Source organism: Microcaecilia unicolor, chromosome 1 (assembly GCF_901765095.1).
Source record: "Microcaecilia unicolor chromosome 1, aMicUni1.1, whole genome shotgun sequence".
NCBI lineage: Eukaryota > Metazoa > Chordata > Amphibia > Gymnophiona > Siphonopidae > Microcaecilia > Microcaecilia unicolor.
In genome coordinates, this window is record NC_044031.1 from 655,843,428 (window position 1) to 655,870,305 (window position 26,878).

Sequence of the window (26,878 nt, forward strand, 5' to 3'; positions counted from 1 at the left end):
CATTTGATTCTATTCCTTTCCTAACTCCTAACATTCTATTTTCTTTTTTGGCTACCACCACACGCTGAGCAGAAGATTTTAATCCAGTGCTGATGTTCTTATCTGTGCCAGAATCATGAGCATACTGCAAACTTCATGGACCAGCACACTTCATGATGTTGTTCTCATGATGAATGAGATCAGCATGTCAAAAATACCAGCTCATGAGTTAACATACTTGTGGCACAGCCACAGATAAGGAGAAGCCAGCAGGGGTAGTGGCACAAGCTCTGCTGTTCAGTTGGTCAGGCAGAAACAAAGGAGAGGGGGGCAGGAGATAAAGGAAGTGACACAAGAAAGGAAGAAATAGGAGGGTGGCAAAGAGTCATTTATAGCCTCCAATCTGAGAAACACTCTCAATGGCTGACATGCTGAAGATGGGAGGGGGGGGGCTCAGAGGCAGATGACAGGAAGCAGAGGTTAATTACTGGGGAAGAAGGAAGGACTGTACTTAAGGTAGACTTAAGGAAGGCATTGCTAATGCCTGGGCTTAAGCAGCATGGAATCTACCTATTCTTTGAGATCCTGCCATTTGTGATCTGCGTTGGCCACTGTTGGATCAGGCACAGCAAGCAGGAAAAACATCAAACTGTACATTCAAAAAAAGAGTAGAGGCTGGCTGAAGGACAATCCAACACAGGAGACAGTGCTTAAAAGACGCTTTATTTGCTGCTACAGCAAATACAGCATCTTTTAAGCACCATCTCCTGTGTTGGATTGCCCTTCAGGCAGCCTCTACTCTTTTTTGATTGGCCACTGTTGGAAACACTGGGCTTCATGGACCTTGAGGCGGGGAAATAGGGAATAATGCAGGAAGATGGGTGCTGGAAGAAAAGAGAAATAGAGGCTGTTGGTGGCAACAAGTAAGAATGGAAAAGGGAGATATTATATGGATGAGGGATAATGTGGAGATGGAGGAATTGTGACTAAGGCAGAAGAGATGAGAACAAAGCAATGGAAAAGTGGGGAAAGTAAATGACATGGAGGAGTAGGTAAAATGAAAATATGAGAACAGTTAGGAAGAAGTGAGAACAGATAATAATGAAGAAAAATGAGATGAAGTTGAGCAGAGAAAGATGGAGAATAAGAGTCAGCTTGGGTGGATTACAGTGATGCCACTACAGTAGAAACAAATCATGGATTGGGAGGGATGGGACACACCTCCCATCCCTTACTTGCAAACATTATGTGCCATAACAGTAGGGCACACCCAAACATGAATCCCCACCCAAAAAACAAATCATCAGTGCTATCAGAGGAAAGATCACTAGTAGTGGTGTCACTGATAGTAAGAGAGAGACTGGCTGAGGTGCAAGCCTGGTCAGCTATTCACAAATAACCTGCACAGTAAGCAGCTGTAAGGCTGAACAAGCTGAAGGAGTTACATTATTCATACTGTGTGCTTAAGACCTGGATGGACAGTTTTATATCACAGGCTTAAAATATAAGTTTTATAATTTGCCTAGTACAAGGGAAATAACCTAAAGGCATCAATGAAGGAAGAAGGGCTTTGGGTCCCTAGATCTGCTCTGTGAAGTTGGATTTTGTGGTGCAGACCAGCAGCATTTTTTTTGAAAGTAATGTTTACCTGTTGGGCCCACCCAGCAAAGTGAGAGCCATCTGACTAGCGCAGACACCGGTCATCTCCACTCTCCGTTCCACAGTCAGTCCGTGTCTCTCTGCCACAGCCAAGAGCTTTTTGTGCAGCTCATAGGAAATGCTGGGAACAACCAATCCAGCATCTTAAAAAAATAAATAAATAAATAAAACCAGCAATATCAACCAGTGTTTGACTTCAGCAGCAGAGAGAACAAGTAGTACGTTTTGATTGTTATTCCACCACTGTAACAGTACTCGTTTCCATTGTTTGAGGCTGAAATACTGTTTTGTCTGCTCCTTATTTGCAGGAGGTGTGCTCTCTCAAATAGGACTATATTTATGACAAAATTCCTTCTTAGATGCGTTCCTGTCATGCTAAATTCTGCAGCAAAACCAAGGGAGCGTAACAGCTGTCACAGCAAGTTCTTATCTAACCAGTGCTTTTTTTGTGCCGGTACGCAACGGTACGGCGTACCGGCACCTTTTTTTTTTGCTCCCCCCGCCCCGTGAGTCCATGTCCCGCACGCAGTGCCAGCCCCCATTTCCGGCCGCTGCTGCTTCTCCTGTTGAGCAGCAGCGGCCGCTACACAAAGAAAAAGATTTTTTTTTAAAACTTCAAACCTGGCTGAAACGCGGCACCCCGGCACTGTAGACAGCCATTAGGCATTGGCTGTTGTCCCGCAGCCGCTCCTCCTCTTGCCTCTACATCACTGCGCTCCTCCGGGGTCTTCCTCCAGGGGCAGTGACGTAGAGGCAAGAGGAGGAGCGGCTGCGGGGCAACAGCCAATGCCTAATGGCTGTCTACAGTGCCGGGGTGCCACATTTCAGCCAGGTTTCAATTTTTTTTTTTTAATCTTCTTTTTCTTTGTGTAGCGGCTGCTGCTGCTCAACAGGAGAAGCAGCAGCGGCCGGAAATAGGGGCTGGTGCCGCGTGCGTCGCGACTTCGCACCGTTCGCGGGAAACTTGGCAGGGAGAGGGAATCCAACAGAGGGAAGGATTGGGGAGAGTGAGAAAGAGAGAGACGAACAGTGGGAAGGATTGGGGAGAGAGAGAAAGAGGGAAACCAACAGAGAGAAGGATTGGGGAGAGAGAGAAAGAGGGAAAACAACAGAGAGAAGGATTGGGGAGAGAGAGAAAGAGGGAAAACAACAGAGAGAAGGATTGGGGAGAGAGAGAAAGAGGGAAAACAACAGAGAGAAGGATTGGGGAGAGAGAGAGAAAGAGGAAAAAACAGATGGAAGGATTGGGGAGAGAGGGGAAAAACAGATGGAAGAATTGGGGAGAGAGGGGAAAAACAGATGGAAGGATTGGGGAGAGAGGGGAAAAACAGATGGAAGGATGGGGAGAGAGAAAGAGGGAAAACAACAGAGGGAAGGATTGGGGAGAGAGAGAAAGAGGGAAAACAACAGAGGGAAGGATTGGGGAGAGAGAGGGGAAAACAGATGGAAGGATGGGGAGAGAGAGGGAAAAACAGATGGAAGGATTGGGGAGAGGGAAAAACAGATGGAAGGATGGGAAGAAAGAGGGAAAAACACAGATGAAAGGATTGGGGAGAGAGGGAAAAACAGACGGAAGGATGGGGAGAGAGGGAAAAAACAGATGGAAGGATGGGGAGAGAGGGAAAAACACAGATGGAAGGATGGGAAGAAAGAGGGAAAAACACAGATGGAAGGATTGGGGAGAGAGGGAAAAACAGATGGAAGGATTGGGGAGAGAGGGAAAAACAGATGGAAGGATGGGGAGAGAGAGGGGGAAAACAGATGGAAGGATGGGGAGAGAGAGAGAGGGGAAAACAGATGGAAGGATGGGGAGAGAGAGAGGGAAAACGGAAGGATAGGGAGAGAAAGAGGGAAGACGCTGGATGGAAGAATGCAGAAAGAAATAGGGGAGACACTGGAAGGATGGGGAGAGAAAGCAGAGCTGCTGGATGGAAAAGGGGAATAGAGAAAGACTGGAGAATAAGAGGAAGGGGCATGGGGAGAACAAGGGTGAGGAAAAGATGAAAAGCCACAGGTAGATGAAGGAAGTTAAAGAATGGATAGTAAGAATGAATTAAATCTGGACAGAGAGCCTGAAAAATATTGAAGAAAGCAAAGAAAAAGGAGACAAAAATGACAAATGGCATAGAAGAGTTAAGTGAAAACAAAGGAAAGGAGAATCACAGACTGGGACCAATATGGAAAGAAAAACAGTCACCAGACAACAAAGGTAGAAAAAAATCATTTTATTTTCATTTTAGTGTTTGTAATATGTCCAAGTTGAGAATTTACATTGGCTGGCTTATTTTGCACTGGGTATACTGGAGCTGTAAGAGCTTACAGAGATTATTTATAATGAAAAAAAATCACATTATTTTTTTCTCCTACAGTACTGTAATATTTTCAATGATGTCTGTTTATATGCGCCATGGCTGGTATAGGGGGTGTGGTTAATGTGGGAGTGGCTATCATAGGGGTGGAGCCATATGTGGTGACCCCGCCCATAATGAGTACCAGCACCTTTTTTTCTACAAAAAAAGCACTGTAACTAACAAAGAAATGAATAAGAGCTGATATGGAGCCCAGGAGTTTACTGCAGTCCCATGCTGTGGGGGCAAATCTACCTGCGGTACTGTAAGTTGACCACTTGACACCGAAGCCTGTCCACCCAGGCAAACATACACAGTCTCAAAACCTCATGTACATCATTGCTGAAATTTTCTTATGCATAACTAATGCAAGTTATTATAACACTTGAAAGGTATCAATATATTTCTTGATTAGCTTTTGGATGTTAAGTTAGTTCAGTAGAACGGAGGTATCTAATACAGTATACCTATGGAAATGTAGTCCAGAAATGTTAAGTTGTTTGTTCACCTTTATTTTTCATATATTTAGTTTAGTTCAAAATTTGAAATACAGCCTTTCCATATGGATATTAAATCAGTTTTCAATTAAAAAAAAATTCAAGTCAACACTAAAACATGAAGAAGAAAGAGGATAAGAAACTACAAATTTACAACAATGTTAAGAAAGCAGACCATGTGACAATGCAGGGGTTCTTAACCAGTGGTGCTTGTATTCCCAAGGAGTGCAAGAAGAGGTCAAAAACTCACATACATTTCATAACAATTTGGTGGTGGTGGCGGGGGGGAATTCATGGTCTCATAACAGAAATGACAACTAGTTAATATCCTATCAGAAACAAAGTTACTTTCAACTTAAAATCCACTTTGCTCACCCATGCAGTTCAGCAACTAAACTGAAGATGGCACTGCTGTTCATGTGATAAAGTTACTTCTCTTAGTCCATGGATATAATATATGTCCTTTAGTTTGCACACAAATTTATAAAGAGGCAACCTGAAAACACAAAACTAATACTTTGGTTTGTGGCAAGCCTGCCAAACTGATGCACATGCTAACCTGTATCCGTATCCTATCATTCCCTTGAAAGTATCACGTTAGGGTCAGTTCTCAGACTCCCCCCATTTACCAAATCCAATTTTACTGTCACTTATAGATCAATTTCACAGAATTCACATATTCTGTTCCATGGGCTTCTGTTAGCCACAAAAGTATAATTTAATCAACCAGAAAAGATTTTAACTGCTGACTCCTGAAACAGTTTGAGCTAATATTTTTTATTTATTTATTTATTGCATTTGTACTCCACATTATCCCACCTTTTTGCAGGCTCAATGTGGCTTACAGAGTAAGGTTATGATAAAGTCAGTACATGATTTAAATACAGTTGATCATAAGAAAACCACTACTCAATTTTCAGATGGTAAAAACAGAAAAGTATTTCAGAATATTGGTATCCCAATAGTTTATTAGAAAACAAACATGTCCCACACTACATGTGGTCATTACTTTATCCAGCTGTGGCAAAATTAAGGCACAGATTACATAAATAATGCCATGACCTTGTTATTCCCCTTGACTGCAGAGCTTGGGCAACCTCTTTGTGAATTAAACTGGTAAGTAGTTTGTAAGAACAAATGGAAGACTCTGCTACTGTATAATATTTATGCTATTCAGTTTTAAGGTAAGTACTTGTACTATAGTAACCTAGGAATTACATGCACATAAAAACATGTATGCACACATTAATTTACTAGATAAGATAGTTGCAGAGGCAGTTGCCTGATGAGTCCCGAGATGTGAGGTGACTATGCACTTTGTTTTGTCTTTTTTCCTCCACAATGGATAATTATATTAAATGTTAAAAGGATTTTTAATACTAGCCAAACTAGTGCAAAAATGCTCAATACTTGTGAAACCCCTAATCAATTCCCCCCCACCCCCCGGTCTTATTCTGTCAATACAGCCAGCTCCTCCTTCCTTCTTGACCATGATCGGTACAGTTATCATATCTTGTTGCATCAAGAAAGCGAATGCTACATACCTGTAGAAGGTATTCTCCGAGGACAGCAGGCTGATTGTTCTCACTGATGGGTGACGTCCACGGCAGCCCCTCCAATCGGAAACTTCACTAGCAAAATCCTTTGCTAGCCCTCGCGCGCATGCGCGGCCGTCTTCCCGCCCGAAACCGGCTCGAGCCGGCCAGTCCAGTATGTAGCAAGACAATACACTTCAAGGGAAGACACAACTCCAAAGGGGAGGCGGGCGGGTTTGTGAGAACAATCAGCCTGCTGTCCTCGGAGAATACCTTCTACAGGTATGTAGCATTCGCTTTCTCCGAGGACAAGCAGGCTGCTTGTTCTCACTGATGGGGTATCCCTAGCCCCCAGGCTCACTCAAAACAAGAACCATGGTCAATTGGACCTCGCAACGGCGAGGACATAACTGAGATTGACCTAAAAAATTTACCAACTAACTGAGAGTGCAGCCTGGAACAGAACAAACAGGGCCCTCGGGGGGTGGAGTTGGATCCTAAAGCCCAAACAGGTTCTGAAGAACTGACTGCCCGAACCGACTGTCGCGTCATGTATCCTGCTGCAGGCAGTAATGAGATGTGAATGTGTGGACAGATGACCACGTCGCAGCTTTGCAAATTTCTTCAATGGAGGCTGACTTCAAGTGGGCTACCGACGCAGCCATGGCTCTGACATTATGAGCCGTGACATGACCCTCAAGAGCCAGCCCCGCCTGGGCGTAAGTGAAGGAAATGCAATCTGCTAGCCAATTGGATATGGTGCGTTTCCCTACAGCCACTCCCCTCCTATTGGGGTCAAAAGAAACAAACAATTGGGCGGACTGTCTGGTGGGCTGTGTCCGCTCCAGGTAGAAGGCCAATGCTCTCTTGCAGTCCAATGTGTGCAGCTGACGTTCAGCAGGGCAGGAATGAGGACGGGGAAAGAATGTTGGCAAGACAATTGACTGGTTCAGATGGAACTCCGACACGACCTTTGGCAGAAACTTAGGGTGAGTGCGGAGGACTACTCTGTTGTGATGAAATTTGGTGTAAGGGGCCTGGGCTACCAGGGCCTGAAGCTCGCTGACTCTACGAGCCGAAGTAACTGCCACCAAGAAAATGACCTTCCAGGTCAAGTACTTCGGATGGCAGGAATTCAGTGGCTCAAAAGGAGGTTTCATCAGCTGGGTGAGAACGACATTGAGATCCCATGACACTGTAGGAGGCTTGACAGGGGGCTTTGACAAAAGCAAACCTCTCATGAAGCGAACAACTAAAGGCTGTCCTGAGATCGGCTTACCTTCCACTTGGTAATGGTATGCACTGATTGCACTAAGGTGAACCCTTACGGAGTTGGTCTTGAGACCAGACTCAGACAAGTGCAGAAGGTATTCAAGCAGGGTCTGTGTAGGACAAGAGCGAGGATCTAGGGCCTTGCTGTCACACCAGACGGCAAACCTCCTCCAATGAAAGAAGTAACTTCTCTTAGTGGAGTCTTTCCTGGAAGCAAGCAAGATGCGGGAGACACCCTCTGGCAGACCCAAAGAGGCAAAGTCTACGCCCTCAACATCCAGGCCGTGAGAGCCAGGGACTGGAGGTTGGGATGCAGAAGAGCCCCGTCGTCCTGCGTGATGAGGGTCGGAAAACACTCCAATCTCCACGGTTCTTCGGAGGATAACTCCAGAAGAAGAGGGAACCAGATCTGACGCGGCCAAAAGGGAGCAATCAGAATCATGGTGCCTCGGTCTTGCTTGAGTTTCAACAAAGTCTTCCCCACCAGAGGTATGGGAGGATAAGCATACAGCAGACCTTCCCACCAATCCAGGAGGAAGGCATCCGACGCCAGTCTGCCGTGGGCCTGAAGCCTGGAACAGAACTGAGGGACCTTGTGGTTCACTTGAGATGCGAAGAGATCCACCAGGGGGGTGCCCCACGCCTGGAAGATCTGCCGCACCACACGGGAATTGAGCGACCACTCGTGAGGTTGCATAATCCTGCTCAACCTGTCGGCCAGACTGTTGTTTACGCCTGCCAGATATGTGGCTTGGAGCACCATGCCCTGACGGCGAGCCCAGAGCCACATGCTGACGGCTTCCTGACACAGGGGGCGAGATCCGGTGCCCCCCTGCTTGTTGACATAGTACATGGCAACCTGATTGTCTGTCTGAATTTGGATAATTTGGTGGGACAGCCGATCTCTGAAAGCCTTCAGAGCGTTCCAGATCGCTCGCAACTCCAGAAGATTGATCTGTAGATCGCGTTCTTGGAGGGACCAACTTCCTTGGGTGTGAAGCCCATCGACATGAGCTCCCCATCCCAGGAGAGACGCATCCGTGGTCAGCACTTTTTGTGGCTGAGGAATTTGGAAGGGACGTCCCAGAGTCAAATTGGAGCAAATCGTCCACCAAAACAGGGATTCGAGAAAACTCGTGGACAGGTGGATCACGTCCTCTAGACCCCCAGCGGCCTGATACCACTGGGAGGCTAGGGTCCATTGAGCAGATCTCATGTGAAGGCGGGCCATGGGAGTCACATGAACTGTGGAGGCCATGTGGCCCAGCAATCTCAACATCTGCCGAGCTGTGATCTGCTGGGACGCTCGCACCCGCGAGACGAGGGACAACAAGTTGTTGGCCCTCGTCTCTGGGAGATAGGCGCGAGCCGTCCGAGAATCCAGCAGGGCTCCGATGAATTCGAGTTTCTGCACTGGGAGAAGATGGGACTTTGGGTAATTTATCACAAACCCCAGTAGCTCCAGGAGGCGAATAGTCATCTGCATGGACTGCAGGGCTCCTGCCTCGGATGTGTTCTTCACCAGCCAATCGTCGAGATATGGGAACACGTGCACCCCCAGCCTGCGAAGCGCCGCTGCTACCACAGCTAGGCACTTTGTGAACACCCTGGGCGCGGAGGCGAGCCCAAAGGGTAGCACACAGTATTGGAAGTGGCGTGTGCCCAGCTGAAATCGCAGATACTGTCTGTGAGCTGGCAGTATCGGGATGTGTGTGTAGGCATCCTTCAAGTCCAGAGAGCATAGCCAATCGTTTTGCTGAATCATGGGGAGAAGGGTGCCCAGGGAAAGCATCCTGAACTTTTCTTTTACGAGATATTTGTTCAGGTCCCTTAGGTCTAGGATGGGACGCATCCCCCCTGTTTTCTTTTCCACAAGGAAGTACCTGGAATAGAATCCCAGCCCTTCTTGCCCGGATGGCACGGGCTCGACCGCATTGGCGCTGAGAAGGGCGGAGAGTTCCTCTGCAAGTACCTGCTTGTGCTGGAAGCTGTAGGACTGAGCTCCCGGAGGACAATTTGGAGGTTTTGAGGCCAAATTGAGGGTGTATCCTTGCCGGACTATTTGGAGAACCCACTGATCGGAGGTTATGAGAGGCCACCTTTGGTGAAAAGCTTTCAACCTCCCTCCGACAGGCAGGTCGCCCGGCACTGACACTTGGATGTCGGCTATGCTCTGCTGGAGCCAGTCAAAAGCTCGCCCCTTGCTTTTGCTGGGGAGCCGCGGGGCCTTGCTGAGTCGCACGCTGCTGACGAGAGCGAGCGCGCTGGGGCTTAGCCTGGGCCGCAGGCTGTCGGGAAGGAGGATTGTACCTACGCTTGCCAGAAGTATAGGGAACAGTCTTCCTTCCCCCGAAAAATCGTCTACCTGTAGAGGTAGAAGCTGAAGGCTGCCGGCGGGCGAACTTGTCGAATGCGGTGTCCCGCTGGTGGAGAGACTCTACCACCTGTTCGACTTTTTCGCCAAAAATGTTATCCGCACGGCAAGGCGAGTCCGCAATCCGCTGCTGGATTCTATTCTCCAGGTCGGCGGCACGCAGCCATGAGAGCCTGCGCATCACCACACCTTGAGCAGCGGCCCTGGACGCAACATCAAAAGTGTCATAAACTCCTCTGGCCAGGAATTTTCTGCACGCCTTCAGCTGCCTGACCACCTCCTGAAAAGGCTTGGCTTGCTCAGGGGGAAGAGCATCAACCAAGCCCGCCAACTGCCGCACATTGTTCCGCATGTGTATGCTCGTGTAGAGCTGGTAGGACTGGATCTTGGACACGAGCATAGAGGAATGGTAGGCCTTCCTCCCAAAGGAGTCTAAGGTTCTAGCGTCCCTGCCCGGGGGCGCCGAAGCATGTTCCCTAGAACTCTTAGCCTTCTTTAGGGCCAAATCCACAACTCCAGAGTCATGAGGCAACTGAGTGCGCATCAGCTCTGGGTCCCCATGGATCCGGTACTGGGACTCGATCTTCTTGGGAATGTGGGGATTAGTTAATGGCTTGGTCCAGTTCGCAAGCAATGTCTTCTTCAGGACATGGTGCAAGGGAACAGTGGACGCTTCCTTAGGTTGAGAAGGATAGTCCAGGAGCTCAAACATTTCAGCCCTGGGCTCGTCCTCCACAACCACCGGGAAGGGGATGGCCGTAGACATCTCCCGGACAAAGGAAGCGAAAGACAGACTCTCGGGAGGAGAAAGCTGTCTCTCAGGAGAGGGAGTGGGATCAGACGGAAGACCCTCAGACTCCTCGTCAGAGAAATATCTGGGATCTTCCTCTTCCTCCCACGAGGCCTCACCCTCGGTGTCAGACACGAGTTCCCGGACCTGTGTCTGCAACCTCGCCCTGCTCGACTCCGTGGAACCCCGTCCACGATGGGGGCGTCGAGAGGTAGACTCCCTTGCCCGCATCGGCGAAGCTCCCTCCGCCGACGTGGTCGGGGAGCCTTCCTGGGAGGTGGCCGCGGTCGGCACCGCACGCGGTACCGACGTCGGGGACCTCAACCTGGGCGATGGGCCAGCCGGCGCCACGCTCAACGGTACCGGAGGCGCAAGCACCGCCGGTACCGGAGGGGTAGGGCGCAACAGCTCTCCCAGAATCTCTGGGAGAACGGCCCGGAGGCTCTCGTTTAGAGTGGCTGCAGAGAAAGGCTGAGAGGTCGATGCAGGCGTCGACGTCAGTACCTGTTCCGGGCGTGGAGGCTGTTCCGGGCTGTCCAGAGCGGAGCGCATCGACACCTCTTGAACAGAGGGTGAGCGGTCCTCTCGGTGCCGATGCCTGCTGGGTGCCGAATCCCTCGGCGACCCAGAGCTCTCGGTGCCGACACGGGGAGGAGACCGGTGTCGATGCTTCTTCGATTTCTTCCGAAGCATGTCACCGGAGCTCCCCGGCACCGACGAGGAGGACGTCGAATCCATCCGTCGCTTCCTCGGGGCCGAGACTGAAGAAGGTCGATCTCGGGGGGGCTGTACCGCAGGAGCCCTCAGGGTAGGCGGAGACCCACCCGAGGGCTCACCGCCACCAGCAGGGGAATGGACAGCCCTCACCTGCACTCCACCCGATGCACCACCGTCCGACGACATCAGCAGACGAGGTCCTGGTACCACCGACGTCGATGCAGCTATCCGATGTCTCAGCGCCGATGCAGAGGCCCGATGTCTCGATGCACTCGATGCAGGGGCGGCCGAGGAAGATGGTCTGGACGCTGACGACGTCGATGCACTCGAAGATCCCGGTGCCGATGCCGACGAAGAGCCCGAGAACAACACGTTCCACTGGGCTAGTCTCGCTACCTGAGTCCGCCTTTGAAGCAGGGAACACAGACTGCAGTTCTGAGGGCGGTGCTCGGCCCCCAGACACTGAAGACACGACGAGTGTCGATCAGTGAGCGAGATAACCCGGGCGCACTGGGTGCACTTCTTGAAGCCGCTGGAAGGCTTCGATGTCATGGGCGGAAAAATCACGCCGGCGAAATCAAAAGCCGAAATGGCGAAATTTGAAGCACCAAAATTTAGAGGGAGAAAAATCTCGACCGAGGCCAAAAAGAGGCCTACCCCAACGACGAAAGAAAACTTACCGTGGCAAAAAGCTGGAAGTACGGGGAGGATTTACACGAAACCCGGCGGGGGGTTTCCGGAGCACTTCCCGACAAAGAGAAAACTTTCCCGAAGGAAAAAAAAAAACACGCTCAAAATAAATTGGACGCGCGAGGTCGACTTTCCGGGGCTCGACACGGCGAAAACACGACCGTACCGAGTGCGGACAAAAGAAGACTGGCCGGCTCGAGCCGGTTTCGGGCGGGAAGACGGCCGCGCATGCGCGGTGCGCGTGGGCGCGCGAGGGCTAGCAAAGGATTTTGCTAGTGAAGTTTCCGATTGGAGGGGCTGCCGTGGACGTCACCCATCAGTGAGAACAAGCAGCCTGCTTGTCCTCGGAGAAGAACAAGTACATAAATGGTTTAAGTCATTCTTAGCTAAGAAAACATTTGTAGGCAAGATTGCAAAATTAACATCTGATGTGAAATGATCACCTTTTGCGCTTCCCCATCCCATCTCAGACCTTTTAATATCTCCCCAGCACATATTATTGAGGATTTGTGATTTAAATTCCTCCTTTGTGTAGATGATATTCAAACTGACATGTATACCTAAAGACCAACATAAAGTAGTAGAGCTTTGAGAATGACACAGGGATGGGGACCCGCAGTAAACACGGAGGCAAACTTTGTCCCCATGTCATTCTCTACTTTGAAGGCTGTTAATGAATTGGACAGTTATGTTTGTGTGATACAATGTTTTCATTTTTTGGAAAAACAAGCAAAAGTGCTGGCCACAACTGGCAAAATTTGCATGGGGGATCCTGTGCATTCCTGCTACCAACACATCTTCTGAGAAGACATTTTCTGTTGAAAGAAGGACTGTGGAAGGCAGGAGAGCTAAACTGAATCCTGAGATTTTTGATAAATTATTATTCATTCACAGATTAAAAAATCAAAACAGTGCTTCAAAGGGCATATTACTCCCCCACTAAGATATACAGAATGGGTTGAATTTTGTGGTTTCTTGGAGTAGTAGAAGTCAGCTATTGTTGGGGTTGGAAGGGAAGAGGGTGGTGGTGGTGGTGTTATAGTTCGTTGTTATTATTGTTTTCTATTTCTGACTTATAAACAACAGTTGCACAGAATATTGTTCCTTTTTATACTTAATAAAAATATTTAAATATAAAATCATAAGTGTTCAAAGGTTCTGCAGATAAGGACAGAGCCCTCAGGACACAGACAGGGACAAATTTTATCCCTGTGTCATTCTCTAATAGAGCAGCTGAACAATTGCTTGGAAAAGGTATCGGTTCAACTCAATGAAATCAAAATTTGACTAAACAAACAGTGGATATCCCATGAGAAGGAATTTGATTCAATGGGACAGAGTCAGCATGGATTCAGCTAATGCCTCACCAATCTGCTTCATTTCTCTGAAGGCGTAATAAACATGTCAATAAAGGCAAGCCTGTTCATATAGTGTGTCTAGATTTTCAGAAAGCTCCTGACAAAGTTCTTAATAAGAGACTTCTGAGAAAATTAAAAAGTCATGGGATAGGGGGCAATGTCCCTCTGTGAATTAGCAATTGGTTATTGGACAGAAAACAGAAGGTAGGGTTAAATGGCCATTTCTCTCAATGGGGGAGGGTGAATAGTGGAGTGCCGCACGGATCTGTACTGGGACCAGTGCTATTTAACATTTATAAATGAGCTGGAAATTGAAACAAGTGAGGTGATAAAATTTGCAGACGACACAACATTATTCAAGGTTATTAAAACACATGGACTATGAAAAATTGCAGGAAGACCACAGGAAACTGGAAGACTGGGCATCCAAACGGCAGATGAAATTTAATGTGGACAAATGCAAAGTGATGCACATTGGGAAGAACAAGCCAAATCACAGTTACCTGATGCTACTAGGGTTCACCTTAGGGATCATCACCCAAGAAAAACATCTAGGTGTCATTGTAGATAACATGCTGAAATCTTCTGCCCAATGTGCAGTGGCAGCCAAAAAAGCAAACAGGATGCTAGGAATTATTAGGAAAGGGATGGTACATAAAACTGAGAATACTATAATGCCTCTATCGTTCCATGGTGCGACCTCACCTAAAGTATTGCATTCAGTTCTGGTCATATTAAAAAAAAAAAAAAAAAAAAAAAAGATATAGTAGAATTAGAAAAGATTCAAAGAAGAGCAACCAAAATGATAAAGGGCCCCTCCAAAGGGCACTACCTTGTAGTGGTGGAGTGACTTGTGTGTTTCAGTGAGTCACAGGGCTATGCTGTAGGGCCACCCATATCAGACAGGCCTCCAAGGAAAAACCAGATGAAGAGCGTCACAAACCTGCAGGAGTCAAGATGGTGTTTGAGGCAGAAGTGCTGTTGAGTCAGCTCCTGTGTTGGCATATGCTTTAAGCCATTTCTTCCTGTTTGTGTTGGTTATAATGGGGAAGAAGAGAGGTCAGACACATACCTACCTGCAGGTGCAAAGTTCTGTTCTTGAGCTGATTCAGACCTTCTTCAAGGTTGCTGGGATCATGACCCAGCATGATCTGCTACAGTGCCTTTGGAGGGCCCAACATTCAATGACTCAGGCCTTAGTGCAGAGTGGGTGTCTTTGAGCCCAGAAGATAGACTGGTTCCACTGAGATTGGGAAGCAGTTTGCTGGCTTTTGTATCATCTGTGAAAGGGCAGAATTTAGCTACATCAAGCGGACAGCCAGCACATAGAATGCCCCATTACCCCTGTCCCTTTTCAAGGTGGCTGGGAGAGAGTTTATTGGAGATCAAGGCCTGTCACTGCAACAATGTTTGGTGCTGCTGGGTTGGTTCAGCACAGCATAGTGCCATCCTCAGTGGATTACAGAAACCAGCAGTAGTTGAATGCAACGCCATATGGGATACCATCAAGATGCAGAATCTGTCCCTATAGCAAACTGTGCAGATATTGTTGGAGATGTCTAAGGGTTATCCAGGTTCAGGTGGAAATACTTTGTGTTTAGATCTACTCTATTAGTAATCTTTTGCTCTGGAACTGGACAGAAATTTGGTGTTATAGAATTACTTCAGATATATGTATGTAAGATTTCTGGGTTCTAATGTTTGCATATTTTCCTGATTTTTCTTTGGTGACCACAAGGTGCTGTAAGGACATTTTGGGGGATTTTGCCCATGGGTCTTGGCAAAGGGGGCATCATACTTCTTAAAATTTCCTGTTATATGTCATGTAAAAATTTAATGCTGGTGATTTATTTCTTGAACCTAAGCAATTGTTGGAATTTCTGGTGGCTTGGGAGGGTGGTCCGACTGCACTGGTAGTTCCCTTTGGTTAGCACTTCATCTGGTTGTCGCTGTATAGGATTCTTCTGCCTTGTTGGTTAGGGTTTTATATTGCTATATTTATTTTTCCTGCTTGACTCCTGCAATATTGTGGACTAATGAATGATGTTTATTTCCTCTATTAAGTGAGTTTTCTGTATCTGTCTTTTTCTGATTTCTTTTTCAAGTATATGCATGAATGTTATGTTGAAATTCTAAAATAAAAATGAAAAAAAATAATAACACGGATGAAACTCCTCTCATATGAGGAAAGGCTAAAGAGGTTAGGGCTCTTCAGCTTGGAAAGAGATGGCTGAGGGAAGATATGATCGCGGTCTACGAAATCCTGACTGGTGTATATGACAGAACAGTGTGTTTTAAGCCTGTAAAATTGCTTTGAAGTGGAAAATGAGCAAGCAGATCAGTATATAATCCAAAATATTTTATTGAAGATACCATATATAAGACAGTTGCCCGACACAGGCCGTGTTTCACCCACAAAAGGGCTGCGTCAAGGGCTATAATAAACAAACATATTAAATTATAGAATCTAAACATTATAAAAATGGTATCTTCAATAAAATATTTTGGATTATATAATGATCTGCTTGCTCATTTTCCACGTTGGATTTCGCAGATCGTTTGCCTTGCTGTTTTTCTGGGACCCAAATTGCTTTGAAGTGCATTTCTCTAGTTTGGCCAGCTGATGGTGCATATTTTATGTTAAAGCTGTTACAGAAAAGTGCATGCACTCTTTTAGTTTCACTTAGTGAAGAAGTGAATCTACAGTACTGTGAGCAGTCTACATTTAAAACTTGTTGACTAGGCTCTGATTGGCCTGGAGTTTGAAGTTACCCAGCAGTTGTTGCTGGCTGTTGCTTCAGTCTTAGCCCAGGAGAAAAGAGAGACAGATCTCTTTGCTGAGGCTCAGTGGATTATATGTCCTGATCTTACCAGGTACTGTTTAGACAGCATACAAATGATTAGTGTTATAATTGATCTATATTTCAGTTACCCATTATTGTTTGCTGATTGCACTATTTTGTTCCACTCTTAAACAATATTTAGTTTACTGCCGCTCTGTCTGGACTAATAAAAAATCCTGGTGGTTTGTGTGTTGGGTCTGTGAGTGCTTTCTGAGAACTGTGTGACCACCAAGAGTGTGGCTCCAGCAACCTAGAAATCACTGGGGATAACTGGAGAGTGGGGGACTCGCCCAGAGGCGGTTGTGACCCAGTCAGTGGGAGGAGGGTGCTAGTGGACAGCACAAGCAGTAGGTGCAAGCAGACCTGAGCTGTGCTAAGCAGCCACGGGGTAACCCCAGGTAGGTGGCTATGCGTTTCATGACAGTGTAGAACTTTTTTACTGTTACAAAAAGACTAGGGGACACTCAATGAAGTTACGTGGAAATACATTTAAAACAAATGGGAGAAAATATTTTTTCACTCAACAGATAGTTAAGCTCTGGAACTCTTTGCCAGAATATGTAACAACAGCAGTTAGCATATCTGGGTTTTATAAACCTAACTGCTGGCAGATAAAGACAGTCAAATTCATTCTCAATTCTAGAATAAATCAACAATGAACGTGACATTATATACTTGATCATGGTCTTTCTTTGGTGTTTCTGGGACACAGACAGTAGAAGTCCGTCCACTCTGTCCTTATGTTTCAACTACTGGAGTTACCATCAAAGCATATACGAATCTGTCTTACCATTTGTGGGACTGTAAAAGTCTACCCGGCACTGTCCTCACTCTTCCAAATTACTGGAGTTTCCATCGAAGCTCTCTCCAGCCCATCCTAAACCAGATTGCTGTATGCGACACTCAGACCGTACAAGCCAGCCCGGCACCAGCCTTAGCTGAGACAGAGTTGCCATCAACGCACTACATGATATGCAAATACATATGCAAACCTTTAAGTTTTGTATTTTTATACCATTCATTTTCTAATTAGAGATCCTATATGTTCATCCCAAGCCACAGTTTTTTTTTCTCCACCACCTTCCTCAGGAGGGCATTCCACGCATCAACCACCTTCTCCGTGAAAAATAATTTTCTGACATTACTCCTCTAACTCTACCACTTTGCAACCTCAATTCATGTCCTCTAGTTGGACCATTTTCCCTTCTCTGGAAAATATGTTTCTATATTAATACTTTTCAAGTATTTAAACGTCTATCATATCTCCCCTGTCCCTGCTCTCCTCTAGGGTATACATATTCAGGTCTTCGAGTCTCTTCTCATATGTCTTTTGGCACAATCCCCATATCATTTCTGTCACCTTCCTCTGGACAAGTTTTGTAGGAAAAGTCCACAGTCTGTTACTGGAACAGACATGGGGAAGCCACTGCTTGCCCTGGAATTGGTAGAATGGAATGTTGCTACTATTTGGGTTGCAGACTGATGGAAGCAGTATACTAGGCTAGATGGACCTTTGGTCTGATCCAGTACGGCTGTTCTTATGATACATCCTTTTGCCACAGAATCAAAGGATATAAAGCCAAGCATTTGAAGCTTAGGCATTATATATAGGGCTTCTGATTTTAGATTTTAACCAACAAAATGGATAAAATCAACCTGATGTAAAAGATAAATAGTGTTTATTAGAAGTTTTATAAAGTTTCCTGTCTCTGGCTACTGCTGGTCCTTTGTATGAGGTTTGTACCATCTGACCCTGGCAATTATATATATTACATAAGTATTGTCATACTGGGACAGACCGAAGGTCCATCAACCCCAGCATTCTGATTCCAGCAGTGGCCAATCCAGGTCACAAGTACTTATTTATTTATTGCATTTGTATCCCACCTATTTGCAGGCTCAAAGTGGCTTACATAGTATTATTAACATGGTTTTTCCAGTGTATCAAGTATTGTTAGTATTGTGTAGAGATTAATTAAGGGAAGAGAGAGAAGGGAGGGATTTATTAGGGTATTTCTAGAAGGTGGGCTTTCATAACTGAATGGGTTGGTGAAGTGGATTAGTGGGGCTGTAGGTTCTCATTGTAGGCTTTGTTGAACAAATATGTCTTCAGAGATTTGCAAAAGGTAGTTGTTTCGTCGATTGTTTTCAGTTCTGCGGGTAATGCATTCCATAACTGCGTGCTCATGTAAGAGAAGGTGGTGGCGTGCATCAGCTTGTATTTTAGTCCTTTACAGCTGGGGAAGTGTAGGTTGAGAAATTTGCGAGATGATCTTGTGGCGTTTCTGGGAGGTAGGTCCACGAGGTTTAGCATATAGGTTTGGGCAAGATCCCCAAAAAGTGCAATATATTTTATGCTGCTTATACTAAAAATAAGCAGTGGATTTTCCAAGTCCATTTTAATAATGGTCAATGGACTTTTCCTTTAGGAAGCCATCCAACCCTTTTTAAACCCCGCTAAGCTAACTGCTTTTACCACATTCTCGGGCAACAAATTTCAGTGTTTAATTACTCGTTGAATGAAGAAACATTTTCTCAGATTCATTTTAAATTTACAGCTTTGTAGCTTCATTGTGTGCCCACTAGTCCTGGTATTTTTGGATAAACAAGCAATTCATGTCTACCCATTTCACTCCACTCATTATTTTCTAGACCTCTATCATATCTCCCCTCAGCCGTCCTTTCTCCAAGCTGAAGAGCCCTAGTTGCTTTAGTCTTTCCTCATAGGGAAGGCCTCCCATTCCCTTTATCATTTTTGCTGCCCTTCTCTGTACCTTTGCTAATTCCACTATATATATTTTTTTGAGATGCAGTGACCAGAATTGAACAGAATGTTCTGTAGGCATTTTCTCTTTATATGCAAGACCTTTACCAGATGGTCCTTACAAGGTGGTTCTTATGTGCTTATTAATGGATGTAGTAAATATGTACTTTCACACATTTTTTTAAAAGAAGAATTGGATCTTTACTTAATGTAAAGTCTGCCCCCCAACAGTACACAATGTGGAATAGCAGCCTAATGTTTAGTGCAGTGGGCTGAGAATCTGGGAACTGAGTTTGATTTCCACTACAGCTCGTGACCCTGGGCAAGTTACTTAACCTTCCATTTCACTAGATACAAAAGCTTAGACTGTGAGCCCACTAGAACAGAGAAAATACTTGCACATAATAAATGTAAGCCACTTTGGTTGTAGCACAGAAAGGTGGCATATCAAATTCTTGACCCTCTGACAATGAGCTCAGGGAGTCACTGTTAGCAGTCTTGAGAGTTATTTGTGTTTTCACTGAAGGTAATGAGGACAAAAATTTGATGTGGTGCACCATTTGTTATTTCTGGTTACACGGAGGAAGGCACTTGATTTTATAATTTTTATTTTTATGATCTTTTTTTTTTTTTTTTTACATTTGTACCCCACGCTTTCCCACTCATGGCAGGCTCAATGTGGCTTACATAGGTAATGTAAGTGACTTGCCCAGAGTCACAAGGAGCTGCCTGTGCCTGAAGTGGGAATTGAACTCAGTTCCCCAGGACCAAAGTCCTGGGGAACTGGCTTGGTTTATATATAACTTATAAGCTCCTGTTTTTTTGAGTGTTAAAAGGTTTGTTTGTGGAGGGCTCCTGGTTTATGTATCCCGTTCCCTAGCTGTATTACTAAGTGTGCCCCTGATACAGGCAGAGAAGTGCTGAAACACATTGGGCATGTGATTTAATACTTAACTGGATATTCAGATCTACACCTTGGAATAAGGTTGCTCTTTGAATAAAAAAGTGACTTTTAATGGCTACTGGTTGATAGTAAACGCTGGAATTCGTTGCCAGAGAATGTACTAAAAGCAGTTGGCTTAGCAGGGGTTAAAAAAAAAAAAAAGACTCGGATAGCTTCCTAAAATAAAGTCCATAAGCCATTATTACAATGGACTTGGGGAAAATCCACTGCTTATTTCTAGGATACACAACTATAAATAGACAGAGCAATTTACTCCAACAGTAATAAATGATTTGTAAAGGGACGTCTCATACTGTCACATAGACACACTGTGTCATGCTTATATCAAGTCTCTGCAATTGTGACACTGTATAATCGACTGCCCCCAACCACCAGTAGTGCACTCTATTTGCTTATAGTGAATCTCCTATTCCTCTATTTAAATATAGACATTAATAGATATTGTTGTGCTCACATCAATTCATTTTTTTGTAATTTTTCGTGCACTCCTGTTGAAATTCAAAAAAGCTATAGTGCTATAACACTGTCACTGTAAACTTGGTTATAATGCAAATAATCTACTTATCTTAATGTTGCTGGAAGCTGCAAGCCATTTTACTGTCCTTCAAAATCAAATGGTCATGAATCTCCTGCACTTCCGAGGTTTCACTTGTTAGTTATATCTCCGGTATCATTGCCAGCCCGACAGGAGCCTGTTTCGCAATCTAATGCTTTGTCAAGGGCATATACTTTAACAGCAACCGGTATCGACAAGGAGCTCCATGGCTCTAACACAATGTCAGCCCAGCCTGGGCGTAAGCGAAGGAAATGCAATCTGCTAGCCAATTGGAGATGGTGTGTTTCCCGACAGCCACTCCTCTTCTGTTGGGATCAAAAGAAACAAACATTTGGGCGGACTGTCTGTGGGGCTGTGTCCGCTCCAGATAGAAGGCCAATGCTCTCTTGCAGTCCAATGTGTGCAGCTGACATTCAGCAGGGCGGGTATGAGGACGGGGAAAGAATGTTGGCAAGACAATTGACTGGTTCAGATGGAACTCCGACACTACCTTCGGCAAGAACCTAGGGTGAGTGTGGAGGACTACTCTGTTATGATGAAATTTAGTATAAGGAGCATGAGCTACCAGGGCTTGAAGCTCACTGACTCTGCGAGCTGAAGTGACTGCCACCAAGAAAATGACCTTCCAAGTCAAGTACTTCAGATGGCAGGAATTCAGTGGCTCGAAAGGAGGTTTCATCAGCTGGGTGAGAATGACATTGAGATCCCATGACACTGTAGGAGGTTTGATGGGGGGTTTTGACAAAAGCAAACCTCTTATGAAGCAAACAACTAGAGGCTGTCCCGAGATCGGCTTACCTTCCACACGGTAATGGTATGCACTAATCGCACTAAGATGAACCCTTACAGAGTTGGTTTTAAGACCAGACTCGGACATGTGTAGAAGGTATTCAAGCAGGGTCTGTGTAAGACAGGAGCGAGGATCTAGGGCCTTACTGTCACACCAGACGGCAAATCTCCGCCATAGAAAAAAGTAACTCTTTTTAGTGGAATCTTTCCTGGAAGCAAGCAAGACACGGGAGACACCCTCGGAGAGACCCAAGGAGGCAAAATCTACGCTCTCAACATCCAAGCCGTGAGAACCCGGGACTGGAGGTTGGGATGCAGAAGTGCCCCCTCGTTCTGAGTAATGAGGGTCGGAAAACACTCCAATCTCCACGGTTCTTCGGAGAACAATTCCAGAAGAAGAGGGAACCATATCTGATGAGGCCAAAAGGGAGCGATCAGGATCATGGTGCCTCGATCTTGCTTGAGTTTCAGCAAAGTCTTCCCCACCAAAGGTATGGGAGGATAAGCATACAGGAGGCCTTCCCCCCAATCCAAGAGAAAGGCATCCAACGCTAGCCTGCCGTGGGCCTGAAGTCTGGAACAGAATTCAGGGACCTTGTGATTGAGTTGAGTGGCAAAGAGATCCACCAAGGGAGTGCCCCACACTTGGAAGATCTCATGTACCACCCTGGAATTGAGTGACCACTCGTGAGGTTGCATTATCCTGCTCAATCTGTCGGCCAGACTGTTGTTTACACCTGCCAGATAGGTGGCTTGAAGAAACATGCCGTTCCGGCGAGCCCAAAGTCACATTCTGACGGCCTCCTGACACAGGGGGCGAGATCCGGTGCCCCCTGCTTGTTGATGTAATACATGGCAACCTGATTGTCTGTCTGAATTTGAATAATTTGATGGGACAGCCGATCTCTGAAGGCCTTTAGAGCGTTCCAGACCGCTCGTAACTCCAGGAGGTTGATCTGTAAACCTTTTTCCTGATGGAACCAACTCCCTTGGGTGTGAAGCCCATCAACATGAGCTCCCCATCCCAGGAGAGACGCATCCGTCGTCAGCATCTTTTGAGGCTGAGAAATTTGGAAAGGACGTCCCAGAGTCAAATTGGACCGAATTGTCCACCAATGCAGGGACTGAAGAAAACTCGTGGACAGCAGGACTACGTCCTCTAGGTCCCCAGCAGCTTGGTACCACTGAGATGCTAGGGTCCATTGAGCTGATCTCATGTGGAGGCGGGCCATGGGAGTCACATGCACTGTGGAGGCCATGTGGCCGAGCAATCTCAACATCTGCCGAGCTGTGATCTGCTGAGACGCCCGTACCCAGGAAGCAAGAGACAGAAGAGTGTCGGCCCTCGCTTCTGGAAGGTAGGCACGAGCCGTCTGAGAGTCCAGCAGAGCTCCTATGAATTCTAGCTTCTGGGTTGGAAGAAGATGGGACTTTGGATAATTTATCACAAACCCAAGTAGCTCCAGGAGTCGAATAGTCACCTGCATGGACTGTAGAACTCCTGCCTAGGAGGTGTTCTTCACCAGCCAATCGTCGAGATACGAGAACACGTGCACTCCCAGTCTGTGTAGAGACACCGCCACGACAGCCAGGCATTTTGTAAACACCCTGGGCACAGAGGCGAGACCAAACGGTAGCACACAATACTGAAAATGCCGTGTTCCCAGACGGAATCGAAGATACTGTCTGTGAGCTGGCAGTATCGGGATGTGAGTGTAAGCATCCTTTAAATCCAGAGAGCATAGCCAATCGTTTTCCTGAATCATGGGAAGGAGGGTGCCAAGGGAAAGCATCCTGAACTTTTCTCGGACCAGATATTTGTTCAGGGCCCTTAGGTCTAGGATGGGACGCATCCCCCCTGTTTTCTTTTCCACAAGGAAGTACCTGGAATAGAATCCCAGCCCTTCCTGCCCCAGTGGTACAGGCTCGACCGCATTGGCGCTGAGAAGGGCGGAGAGTTCCTCGGCAAGTACCTGCTTGTGCTGGAAGCTGAAGGACTGAGCTCCTGGTGGACAATTTGGAGGTTTTGAAGTGAAATTGAGGGCGTATCCTAGCCGAACTATTTGAAGAACCCACTGGTCGGAGGTTATAAGAGGCCACCTTTGGTGAAAAAATTTTAACCTCCCCCGACAGGCAGATCGTCCGGCACGGATACTTGGACTTTGGCTATGCTCTGCTGGAGCCAGTCAAAAGCTCGTCCCTTGCTTTTGCTGGGGAACTGCTGGGGCCTGAGGCGCACACTGTTGACGGGAACAAGCGCGCTGGGGTTTAGCCTGAGCAGCAGGCTGGCGGGAGGGAGGATTGTACCTACGCTTATTAGAATAGGGAACAGTCCTCCTTCCCCCATAAAAACGTCTACCAGGTGAGGTAGATGCTGAAGGCGCCCGGTAGGAGAATTTGTCGAAGGCAGTGTCCCGCTGGTGGAGTTGTTCTACCACCTGTTCGACCCTTTCTCCAAAAATGTTATCCCCCTGGCAAGGAGCATCCGCAATCCGCTGCTGGAGCCTATTCTCCAGGTCGGAGGCACCCAGCCATGAGAGTCTGCACATCACCACAACTTGAGCAGCAGCCCTGGACGCGACATCAGAAGAATCGTAAATACCCCTGGCCAGGAATTTACGACATGCCTTCAGCTGCCTGACCACCTGCTGAAAAGGCTTGGCCTGCTCAGAAGGGAGCTTGTCCACCAAGTCCGCCAACTGCCGCACATTGTTCCGCATATGAATGCTCGTATAGAGCTGGTATGATTGGATTTTGGAAATGAGCATTGCAGAATGGTAGGCCTTCCGCCCAAAAGAATCCAAGGTTCTAGAGTCACGGCCCGGGGGCGCCGAAGCGTACTCCATAGAACTCTTGACCGTCCTAAGGGCCAGATCCACCACACCAGAGTCTTGGGGCAACTGGGTCCTCATTAACTCTGGATCCCCATGGATCCGATACTGGGATTCAATTTTCTTGGGAATATGGGGATTAGATAAAGGCTTTGCCCAGTTCACCAGCAATGTCTTTTTGAGGACATGATGCATGGGTACAGTGGACGATTCTTAGGTGGCGAAGGATAGTCCAAAAGTTCAAACATTTTGGCTCTTGGCTCATCCTCCGTAACCACAGGGAAGGGAATAGCCATAGACATTTCCCGGATAAAGGCCGCGAAAGACAGACTCTCAGGAGGAGAAAGCTGCCTTTCAGGAGAGGGAGTGGGATCAGAGGGAAGACCACCAGACTCCTCGTCAGAGAAATATCTCAGGTCCTCCTCTGCTTCCCAGAGGCCTCGCCCTCGGTATCGGACACAAGTTCACGAACTTCAGTCCAAAGCAGGGCCGTCTCGACTCCGTGGAAACATGGCCATGGTGGACACGTCGAGAGGAAGACTCCCGCATCGGCGGCGATGAAGCTCCCTCCATCGATGTCGTTGGGGAGTCAGCCTGGGAGGCTGCCGATGCAGGTACCGCAAGCGGTACCGGGACCGGAGACCTCATGACGGGCGAGGGGCCAGCCGGCGCCTCACTCAATGGCACCGGCGGCGCAAGCATGCCCCCGGTACCAGAGAAGGGCGCAACAGCTCCTCCAGAATCCCTGGGAGGATGGCCCTGAGGCTCTCGTTCAGAGCGGCTGTTGAGGAAGGCAAGGAGTCCGGTACAGGCGAAGAGCTGAGAATCTGTCCAGGACGCGGAGGCGGTACCGGGCTGTCCACAGTGGAACGCATCGACACCTCCTGTATGGAGTGTGAGCGGTCCTCCTGGTGTCGACGCTTGGGTGCCGGCACCACCGGCGACCCAGAGCTCTCGGTACCGCGCCTAGAAAGCGACCGATGATGCTGCTTCTTTGCCTTTGCACGAAGCACGTCACCGGTACCTCCCGGCACTGAAGAGGAGGACGTCAAATCCAAACGTCTCCTGTGGGCCGGGTCCGAAAGAGGTCGATCCCGGGGGGCCTGTACCGCAGGAGCCCTCGAGGCAGGTGGAGACCTACTCGAGGGCTCACTGCTACCAGCAGGGGAATGGACAGCCCTCACCTGCACTCCGGAAGACGAAGCACCCTCCGACGACATCGACACCACCGATGAGCTCGGTATCGCAGATGTTGGAGCACTGGCAGATGAGCTGGGTACCGCAGATGTCGACGCACCGGACGATGACCTCGGTACCGAAGACGTCAAAGCACAGGACGAGGCCCCGAACAAAAGGTTCCACTGGGCCAATCTCGCCGCCTGAGTCCTCTTCTTCAACAGAAGACAGAGAGTACAGGCCTGGGGATGATGCCCGGCCCCCAGACACTGAAGGCACGAAACGTGCCTATCAGTGAGGGAGATAGTCCAGCTGCACTGGGTGCACTTTTTGAAGCCGCTGGCAGGCTTCGAGGACATGGGCAGAAAAATCACGCCGGCGAAGTCAAAATTCGCGATGATGGCTAATGGCACCAAAAAAGTTAGAAAAAAACCCGTACAGGCGGCTAAAAAGGCCGCACCCGACCAGAAAACTTAACAGAAAAACTCTCGAAATAAAGGATTTTTTTTTTTTAACGAAGACGAACACGACAGAAAAGAAGAATCCGGACACTTCTGAATGGAAGAACACGAGGCGCAGACCGACCGAAAACAGCTGTCCTGAGCCGCGGAGAAAAGAAAACTGGCAATCACGCTCGCGTTCGGGTGGGAAGACGGTCGCGCATGCGCACGCGAGGGTTAGCAAACGCTGTTGCTAGTGAAGATCTCAGATCGGAGGGGCTGCCGTGGATGTCACCCATTCGTGAGAACAAGCAGCCTGCTTGTCCTCGGAGAGTAACTAGCTATATATTAGACCTACCTAAAGCATCAGTTAGACAGAATTAATTAATACAAAAAATGGCTGTTAAAATATTGAATGGGGCAAGGAAAAGAGCAGGACTGTGGAGTCAGAGTTGATTAAAATGTAACGATTAACTCCAGCTTCAAAATTAAAAAAAATAAAATAAATTTTAAAAATGTATAAATATAAAATGATACATTTACTATATATATATATAGTAAATGTATCATTTTATACTTATACATTTTTTTTGTCAAAGTCGAAAAATAGAGGATCTGGAGTCAAAGGTTTGGTGTACGAACTCCACAGCCCTGGTGGAAAAAAAAAAAAAAAAAACATGCTAAACGGTTGCTGGAATCATTACACTGGTTACCAAGAATTAACTTTAAACTTTTATAGTTGCTTTTAAATTTTTTAATTTTAACTCCCCTGTTTTACTAAGTTGTGGGGTAAATGTATTGTTAAACACCACATAGCCTTTACTTCTCAAAAAGGATCCCTTGCATTAACTTCATTGTCTGTTATATACTTGGAAAGTTCAGATAGTCTACTATCTACCAAAGACCCTACCCTAAGCTATGGAATTATATTCCAATATTTGGGCAGCAATGAATTACAGCAATATTAGGCAAAAACTGAAAACCTGACTTTTGGCCAATCAAGTTAGTGCTAACTGCATTACTAGCTGCCATGTTATTTGTGTATCAATTGGCATGCTTTTAATATTTCACTGTTTAGAAATGTTTTATAAAATGTAATGTGTTTCATTATGATCATTATATCATGTGAACTGTGAACAAATTGAAACAAAAAAATTAAACCAAAATCCTGCACTTTGACAGATTCTGGTAAACAAAATTTTTTCATGATTTATCATGTTTGCAATAAAATCGAGCTCCCAGATATTTTATACAATGAGTTAACAAGATCTTTGATCTCTTGTTTTCAATTTTATG

General features: G+C 46.7%; 1 protein-coding gene across 2 annotated transcripts in view; it reads right to left on the minus strand.

Moving 5' to 3' along the window:
* EDC3 (enhancer of mRNA decapping 3) overlaps positions 1 to 26,878 on the minus strand; it is a 111,505-nt gene that overhangs the window by 5,873 nt on the left and 78,754 nt on the right. For both annotated transcript variants that reach the window (XM_030186480.1, XM_030186488.1), the window contains exon 5: positions 1,628 to 1,781. In XM_030186480.1, the coding sequence (XP_030042340.1) occupies positions 1,628 to 1,781 (154 nt within the window). The remainder of the gene's footprint in view (positions 1 to 1,627; positions 1,782 to 26,878) is intronic.